Raw genomic sequence first — 9,757 nt, forward strand, 5'->3', positions numbered from 1 at the left:
AGCTTGCCAAAAAACTGCTCCCGATGGGAGCGGTTTTGCATGAATTTACCTCTAAAACAACTCTGTCTGGTAACGTTGTGTTATTATCTCATAGCGTGGTGAATGTGCAGGTCACAACTTGTCCACCAGAGCGTTTTGGAGTTGTTGGATTGTGTATTTCATGAGTTTGATGAGGGAAACCAAGAAATCCCATTGGCCTCCGTAGCGTAGCTCTGAGCAGCTCACGGCTCTGCTCCGCCGTTCTAAAAACAGCTTGCACCGACAATTAAAGGTAACGAACCTACTGCTATGACTATAGGGATTATAGCAATGGGCCAATTTGCCAAAATGTTGAACTGCCCCGTAAACCTTGTGACTGATGGTGTAGAAACCTCAGCTGCTTTTGCAATCAGTGTTTCAGGAGCTTTTAGCATCAGACCTGTGACGTGTCCCTTTTTTCAACCTCTTGTGTTTCAGTAAACCTGGCGGACCAAAGAAGTTCAGACCCGACCAATAGGAAGAGCCCACTCTGATTCGCTACTGCTGCGTGAGGCCGCAACTCGCAGACGGTTGCTATGACGAGATTGAGAGCCCTGCCAGCCTCCTGTCTCACAACCAACAAAATAAGACTTGTAGGATATTTGTACATTATCGACCAATCAGGACTCACTTCTTCTATTCTTCTACAGTTTTTTTGTCACGGAGACGGCGAGGGGCGCGGTCCACAGCATTTTACCTTCAGATGGAAACCATGAAGTTTATTTGAGTTGTAGCTCTGTCTGTCAGATGTCAATTTAAAGGTCAAAGTTCACACTCCCATCAGGGGGCGGAGTTTAAACCTTCTTTGTAAATTATTTTCTTCTTGTAGTTTTTCTTTTTCTTTTTTTTTTATAAACGTCTGTAAGAAAATTTTCTTCTGTGGTTTCTTTCTTCTGTTGCCGAAGTGTTCGACCACCATCAGAGCGTCTCATTGGTCGGTGGATTTCCAGCTGTTTGTCAATATTCTCTGGAACAATAAAGATTTTTAGAGCATTTTTTACCGGCCGTGTGGAGTCCACTTCCTGTCAGGGATCAAACTCATGTTCACTTCATAGGAACCAGGTGCAGCACAGGTAGCCTACCTCAGTCAGGGCTGATTAGCATGCTGCTAATGCTAACACAACATGTCTCAGTGGTGATTCTATGTATTACATAAGGGGAATTTGGCGGTCCAGCTGCGCATATGTAATGATGATAATCAATTGTAATAAAACAATGAGTCCAGTTAATAACCACCTTCTGTGGTCGTGTTTAATTTAAGTTAAACTAAACCTGAATTTAAACCAAAACATGAGCCCCCAGTTCTGTGGTAGAGATCTGTTGTCTCTGATTGGTTTATCACTGGAACCTGAATCCATCTCTAGACGTGATACTGGTTCCACTGGACCGGACTGGGACCGGAACCTGCTGTGATTATCGATCCCTTTTGACAGATCAAACCACAACCCAAATCTGTCTCAATGCTATGTTCGCGCACGAGACGAGAGCGTGGACGTGCGCGTGCCCGCCGGGTGGTGCTGTGATCGCGCCTCGTGATGCTGATGGAACTTCATTCAGAGTCTGCACACAGGCAGGAGGCTGGCGACGGGGATGAGGAGGATGATGAAGAGTGATCAATGATCCATCGTCGGATCAGATCATCGGTCCGCGATGATCGATCGGCGTCTGCAGCCGCTCTGATCAGCGGCTGCACGGGACGACAATCACCGTCATCATCAGTCAGTCAGTCAATCGATCCGTCAGGTCGTCGGTCACACCTGGCGCGAGAGGGAGCGCAGTGTGGAGCGCGAGCCGCAGACAATCAGCTGACGGCGGGTCTGACTCTGAGGTTCTGGAGTCTGGATTATGTGACGAGGGAGTCGCAGGTTCGATCCCCCCCCGGAGGTGAAGAGTCAGCGGACAGAGGGGCCGCAGGTGACCCAGGTAGGAGTCGTTTACCCCGCCAATAACAACAAACAGGTCGCACTCGTCCCCCCAGCATGGGAGTAGACCGGAGACCCGCAGGCCAGACCTCATTCACAAGTTGGTCGTTTTAAGGTCAGCGGGCTCGCGGGCAGCAGCGCACAGAGGACAGGATGGCACGTGAACGCATCCCTGTGATTGTCTTTAACTTCTGTGTGATGCGGCTGTACATCAACATGCACATCTGTTATATAAGGCAGAATAACGACAGCTTTATGTGTGCGGTTTCTCTGGCAGCCCTGTTGCTCTGCACAGGGCGAGAACCGGGTCGGATCTCAGTCTCAGTCCAGTCTGGTGGATTTGTTTCTGCCTGTTGAACTGGATCCAACAGTTTTTTTCAGAGAATCTTGTTTTTTGACCCGACGGAAGCGAAGAGACGAAGAGAAGCGCAGCGGTTTATTCATCAGCTCTGTTGTTATTGTAGCTGTGTCTCCACCCAGCGCCACGTGCCTGCAGTATGCCTATCTGTCTGTTTGTGTGTGCGCGTGCGTGTATGCGTGCGTGCATGCGCGCAGAGCTATCCGCCGTATGAAACTTAAGTTTGACTGAAGCTGAATGTTTTAGGCTACTGTCACACCTTAAGTGTCCAATGATCGTCGCCCTGATCACAGCTGATCACCTGTGTGTTCAGACAGAGGACACTCTAACGGTAAATGAACAAGGTGAAATTTCGCAGAAAGAGAAGTGATGCACATCAATCAATCAATCAATCAATCAATCAATCAATCAAGCAATCAATGTTCCATTTATTTTTCCATCAGTTAGCTATTTGGTTTGCAACAGTTAAATGGTTAAAAAGAAACATTGAGATGTTGCTGCTGACCCTCCACGTTTCTTCTTAATCCGGTGGTGAGTTTGAAAATTATTGTTTCAGCAATTCAATAATCAAACTGTTTGCTGATGAGTGATCAGTGGCCTGAGACCCAGATTCTTTTCTTCTTTGTATTTTAACCTGATTTTAACCAGAATCACAGGAACTGAATCCTGATCCCGATTCATGATCTACAGTGTAAATAAAAACTGGACCAGTTTCCGCCTGAGTGTGTTAGGAGGGAGAGGAATCAGCCAATCAGAGATCGGGCAGAGGTCACATGACTGTTGATTCATGATGAATATTTCAGCTGCTGCAGGTTTTTGTCTCTCCTTCACTGAGGGCCTGCTTCCTGCTGTGGGTGATGATGAGGATGAAGATCATCAGTACCTGTTCACCTCTCATCCAAGTGACTCACGTGGACAGTGGCAGGTAGAGGAGATCAGGAAGATATGGCATCAGAATCAATAATAAATATATCAAATAGATATAGATATAGCCTATATCAGATCCATAAAGTGTCATCCCTCTGTCTGAAAATCTCACATTTGGTCCCAGGTGATCACATCCTCTCACCTGTTGTGAGAATAAATCTGGAGTCATCTCAGAGTAAAAGTGTCATTGTCTTCATTTTTATTATTAGGCTACTATTGTTATTATCATTATAGGCTATCTGACGCTGCAGTGGAAACCACAGGTTTCCACTTCAGCTGCAGGTGGAGTTCAAAGTCAGAAACTACTGCAGTAAATGTAGGCATGAATCTCAGTGTGGTGCATTCAAGAGCAGCTCTGTGACTGACAGTGTCTGTTCATCAGTTGATGTGTTCTGGAGACTCATTGTAAATCTTTTTGGGGGGCATTTCCTTTAATTGACAGGACAGTAGAGATGGACAGGGAATGGGGAGGCAGAGTGGGGGAATGACATGCAGCAAAGGGCCACCGGGGGATTCGAACCAGGCAGCGAGGACTACGGCCTCTGTATTTGAGGTGCCTGCTCTACCCAGTGAGATACGACGCCTCAGTGTAATCAGCTGGGTGACGGTTTCAAAGGAAAAGCCTTGGCATGTTGTGGTGTCTGGTCTGGTGGTCCAGCCTGTGGTCCATGGACCAGGTCCAGACACAGGGAGAACCATTTGTTTCTTCAGTTAGTGATGTCAGTTGAACTAAGTGCAAACAGCTCTGCTGGAGTCAACTACAACTCCCAGCATGCATTTAACTGCCAATCAGAGAGCTTCACAGTCCCCGTTCATTGTGAACCAATAGCAACCAAGAGAGACCAGCAGGGATCAGCATGACCCAGCAGAGACCAGCAGGGACCAGCAGGGATCATCATGACCCAGCAGAGACCAGCAGGGACCAACAGGGACTAGCAGGGACCAGCAGGGATCATCACGACCCAGCAGGGACCAGCAGGGATCATCATGACCCAGCAGAGACCAGCAGGGACCAACAGGGACTAGCAGGGACCAGCAGGGATCATCACGACCCAGCAGGGACCAGCAGGGACCCCCGGAACTGAACAGGACTTGTCGGGCTGGATTATGTTTCCCTCCTCCTGACAAACCAGTTGTTGAATAGTCTGCCTGCTCTGTGGAGTGGCTTTAAACACCACAGTTCCCATGAGCCTCAGCATCTGTAACTATGGGAACGCCACAGCCCAGAGCCGTGACATCACAGGTAGATGATGATGGGAATCAGATCAGATCCAGATCAGATGCGGATATGTGAATCCTTCAGCCTCTGACTTCTCCATCAGCTGCACAGCAACAGGCTCTGCTGCTCTCTGATTGGACGGTTCCTGCAGCAGTGCTCTCTGGGAATTGAAGTGAATTCAGAAGTCATTCAGGACTCTAGACTCCACCTTCTCACCTGCTGTATCTGTGATGTCACTGTGATGTCACCTGAATGCCATGCTGTGTTTCAGTGTGTGAGACAGTCTACTGTAACTTACACACACACACACACACACACACACACAAAGCGCCCTGGGGGTTGAAAGGTTATTGGCTGCCTGGCTGAAGCTCTCAGCCAATCAGACGTGAGCCTTCAGAGTTGGGATTTTCTACATTGTTGCCATGCGGAGAATCTGCTGCTGCCTGACCTACATTCATCCTCAACATACACACACACACACACACAACACACACACATACACACACATACGTAGACACATTCAGGTGCAGTTGTGTGTGTTTGGCTCAAAGGTACCGAGGCAGCAGCCTCATTAATAGTTGATGGATTTTCTTTCTGAAGAATTGGTGTGCGTGTGCGTGCGTGTGTGTGTGTGTCCAGTCTGAATCATGGGCAGCTGTTTTGAACAATGTTCCCCCCCCCCCCCACACACACACACACACACTGTTTGTGTAACACTGAGCAGGTCTGGACCAGTTGATGTTTGAGAGCTCAGTGGAGCTGTGACCAACCGGGGTGGGGCCGTGGGGGGATGGGGGTGGGGATGGGGGTGGGGGGCTGCACCAGTTCGTGGGGTCGTGCTCCGATCGACCGAGCCTCACCTCTTATTCAAGGAGGTGGGAGGGGCCGGACCTGAACAGAGCTCTGCAGCTGGAAACCAGCCCCTCACATGCAGACTGTGTGTGTGTGTGTGTGTGTGTGTGTGTGTGTGTGTGTGTGTGTGTGTGTGTGTGTGCGCGCGCGCGTGCGTGTGTGTGTGTGTGTGCGCGCGTGTGCAAGTTAAAAGATGAAAATCTAAATTTATCACATTTAATAACTCCAGCCCTCCCCTCCCCACCCATGTAAATCTACTTCTCAACCTCTAATCCCCCCTCCCTCTGCACTTTATTTTTTTCATTTCAGCTGGCATGTTGTTCAAACCAATCAGAGATCTGGAAAGTGATTTATACAGAAAAGAACAATGGCGTGTGCGTGTGTGTGAATTCATTTCTGTGGGAAACCAGTGTAACAATGGAAAACACTTGATATCATGTTTTATTTTGATTAAACCTGATCCTGGAAGCATCAAACAGAGCGGAGGAAATCAAAGACTCCTGCTCTCTCTCTGTCTCTGTGTTGGTCTTTGGCCTGTTTCTTCAGCAGCAGACACAGCACAACAGAGAGCATCATGGGAAAGAGATCAGGATCAGGGACTGATCAGAGCAGGACTGTGGTCAAAAAGTCCAAATAATCTCCCCTCTAAGCACCTCCTTGACCTCGATGAAAAACATCATGAGGTTGATGATGATATGAAGGAATGTGATCAGGCAAGGATTTCCATAAATCCCTCATCTGGTCACAAATATAAAACAGGAGCTCTGTTGTGTCTTCATTTGCACTGGTCTGTCATTATGGAACTACATTAAAGGGATAGTATCATTTTTTTTAAAGTGGGGTTGTATGATCTACAAATAGCCCCTAAGTACTTTAATTGCAGTAGAAGACTCTCTGCACTCCTCCCGTTAGCAACGCCAGCCCATAGCCCTGCCCAGAGATTGTGTTGTGAACAGACCCAAAGAAACAGCCTATTTTCACGGCCTAAAAGAGGTTTTACCTAACCAACTCACGTATCCCTCCGCCCAGGGTTAGCGCCCGCCGATCAGCAGTTGGTTAGGTCCAAATAAAAACTGTGTTTTTCCTGCACTTTGAAGGGCTGGAAAAAATTATATTATAGTGAACAATGGAACTGTGTATTTTTTTTCAGGTAAAACTTCTTTTAGGCCGTGAAAATAGGCCGTTTCTTTGGGTCTGTTCTATGCTACTATCCCTTTAATGCCTGATTAAATATTTTAAATGCTGTTGCAGCAAAGAATTGTGGGACAGCTTTATCCTTTCCTGTCATAATGGAAACTCCTATGTAACAGGAAGTTAGATAGGAAGCTGTGAAGCTCTTTACCTCATCAGTTATATTAGTGACTTGGACAAGATCTCATGTCTTTTTTCTGACTGCAGGTCAGACCGATTCTGGATCCAACAGAGTCCTGGTCAGACAGATTCTGGCAGGACTCTGTGCCGGTTCTGGTTCCCGAACTCAATTTTGAACCGGCCGGCACGTTCAGACTGGAAAGGTAACAGGTTCAGAAGCTGAAAAGTTGGTTCTCAAAGGAACCAAAAAATAGTTGGTTCTTCCCTACAAACCATGACATCATCAGTGGGCGTGTCGTGTTCTGTGATGATGAGGAGGGAGGAGGAGGAGAGGACAGCGACTGACAACCTGGAGAGAAAGAATTTATTTATTTTTTTAATATATGTTTATTGCTTTTCAAAATTTAAGAGAAACACAGGACAAACAGATAAAAAAAGAAAGAAAAACCCTCCCCCCACCCCAAAACAAACAAATAAAACATGAACAGAATCAGCTCATCTCGTAAGAAAATAATAAAGGCCACAGTCATTACAATAAACTATTAAAGAAAACTGTACAAAGTGAAAAGTAAAATAAGAAGTACACACAGCAAGGTGTTTCACATTGACACATTAGTCTTTTCTTTGAAACAATTACAGTAGGAGGGTCCCACTTTTTTTTTTTTTTTCAAAATCTTTTTATTGAGGTTTTCCAACAAGATGACATTAAGTGATATCGTACAATATGGGAAAAAGACATTCACAACAGTATGTCAACAAAACCCCTAAACCCAGTCCTACCCACCCACTTCAGGTCTGAACCACACTGGGACAAACAACACATACACACACACAGGAAAAGGAAGAGAGAAAAAAAAAAAAAAAATAGTTATAAAATAAATCATAAATGAATAAATAATAAGTAAATACATTTTTTTAAGGGGGGGTTCTGAGTTTAGTCCTCCCCTGCGTGAGATAGGCCAGGAGAGCCAACAAACTCCAAGAAGGGGTTCCAGATGTCATGAAATCTTTTGCTGGAGCCATAGAGTGAAAACCTAAGTTTTTCAAGTTTCAAGTTATAAAGAACTTCTTTAACCCAGCGATTATATGATGGGGGGCAAGTGAGCTTCCAATCAAGAAGAATCAGCCGGCGAGCCAGCAAGGTTGTGAAGGGTCCCACATTTTTTTTAAACATGTCTTCCCTGTCTTCATTACAAAGTCCAGGTGAAGCATATTTACCATTTCTCTTAGCCACAAATCGTATGTGGGTGCAGTGTCCGCTTTCCATGTCCGGAGGATTCACTTTTTTGCAATCACAGTTCCAAATAGAATAGCCTTTTTCTGATATTTATTGGCAAAAGACAAAGGGGTATGTGCCTCCAGAATGGCTATGAGTGGATCAGGCTCCCAACATTTCCCATAAGCCATAGAGAAGCAATGAAAAATACTTTTCTAGTATGTGTACAGTTTACTGCATAACCAAAAAGAATGTACTAAATTACCAGTCGCAGACTTGCATCTGTTGCAAATGGGTGAAACATCAGGAAAGAAACTGTGCAGTTCTTCTCTAGAATAGAGTCTGTGTAATGTCTATACTGCATTAGGCCATGCCTGACATCCACAGAACAGTCATGTATACTTTTCAGACAATCATCCCGTACTTTTTCTTCCAATTCTACATTCAGCTCATCTTTCCATGCCTGCCTAATACTTGCTGTGTTCAATGGAGTATTGTTGTGCAGGATCTGGTAAAAGAACTAAACTGCCCCTTTAGCAGCAGGGTCAAATGTGTTTATTGGTTTATTGCCTCAAGGACCTCATGTTCCACCAGAATTTCAAAGTTGGGTAAATGTGTCCTGACATAAATTTGGATTTGAAAGAATAAAAAAAAGTCAGATTTAGGAATGTCGTATTTAGCTACAAGTTGTGGGTATGATCCAAAAATGCCATTAATGTATAAATCACCTATGTTGCAAATGCCTTTCTGTTTCCAGAGGAGGAAAACACTATCAGTCAGACCTGGTAAAAAAGAATGGTTTCACATAGTGGAGTGTCTAAGTAGGTTTTTGGAGCCTCAATGTAATGTTTTATCTGCTTCCAGATTCTTATGGTGTTACCAATTACAAAACTGTTATTAAAGTATGTCTTTTTAACAGCAGTGGGACTGTTAAGAAGAGCGGATGATGAAGTTTTTTTTTTTGCAAAGCATTCTTTCTGTACACAACCACGCAGGGCAGGAGTCTGCCACGGAGAGAAAGAATTTGTTGTGTTCTGAGGAAACTAAATGTTTGGTGGAGATTTGGGAATCGACAGAATTTCAAGAAAAGCTAGAAAGCAGAGCAAGAAAGAACAAGTTGTGTGAATTTCCCTTTGGGGCTTAATAAAGTAAAGTCATTCTTATCTTTGAACTTGGAGAAGAGATGGTCAAGACTGGGGTCACTCCAACACCAGACCAAATCATTCATTAAAAACTTTTTAAAAAACTGAAGAAGGAATTGAGACAGCATGAAAGCAAAAATGTATATGGCCACTTAATGTAGTCCTGGTCGGACAGATCCAATAACCCAGGCCCCAGGCTGCTGGGAAAAAAACTTTTCACTGTTGTATCTAGATTTTAGTTCAGTGAGTAAACTGAGGGACACAGAGCTCCAACACTGATTTATTCCACTGGTTGTACAGTCTAGTCCTAGATCATACTCATCAGGTCCAGTTATTCCAGCAGGGGGCAGCAAATCCTCAAGAGCCCTTGGATTTCAGCTTCACCACAATTGACATGTCTGCTCGCACACACACACACACACACACACACTGCCCTTGAGCAAGGCGTTGTCCCACCATGCAGACCTCTGACTGATCCCAGAGTTCATAGCGGTCACAGAGCTGCTCTCTCTCTCTGTTTAATGACTACTCTCTCGTCCTGAATTAAAAGCCTGCTCTGGTTGGCTGCTGCTGACTTGGAATCATGACTCATTTGACTGAGTCTGAGGCCGTTCTGCCTCCAGATGTTTGTCTCTATCAGACACACTTTGTACAGTGAAATCCTCTCTGTGTGTTTTCTGTGTCTGACATTATTGACAAACATTATCAGTAATCAAGTGTAGCAAGTAGCATTACATGTGTTCTATCTCTGACAATTGGAGGAAAAAAGAAACAGGGGAAAAGAACATAAAT

General features: G+C 45.1%; 2 protein-coding genes across 5 annotated transcripts in view; one reads left to right on the plus strand and one right to left on the minus strand.

Annotated features, from left to right (window-relative positions):
* Positions 1–924, plus strand: part of hcfc1b (host cell factor C1b) — a 37,805-nt gene extending 36,881 nt beyond the window's left edge. For all 4 annotated transcript variants that reach the window (XM_083975994.1, XM_083975995.1, XM_083975996.1 and 1 more), the window contains exon 31: positions 457–924. In XM_083975994.1, the coding sequence (XP_083832120.1) occupies positions 457–496 (40 nt within the window). In that variant the 3' untranslated portion in view covers positions 497–924. The remainder of the gene's footprint in view (positions 1–456) is intronic.
* bcap31 (B cell receptor associated protein 31) overlaps positions 1–9,757 on the minus strand; it is a 381,037-nt gene that overhangs the window by 21,807 nt on the left and 349,473 nt on the right. The gene's annotated exons all lie outside the window — the stretch shown is intronic.

This window comes from Trachurus trachurus, assembly GCF_905171665.1.
Source record: "Trachurus trachurus genome assembly, chromosome: 7".
In the NCBI taxonomy this organism is placed as follows: domain Eukaryota; kingdom Metazoa; phylum Chordata; class Actinopteri; order Carangiformes; family Carangidae; genus Trachurus; species Trachurus trachurus.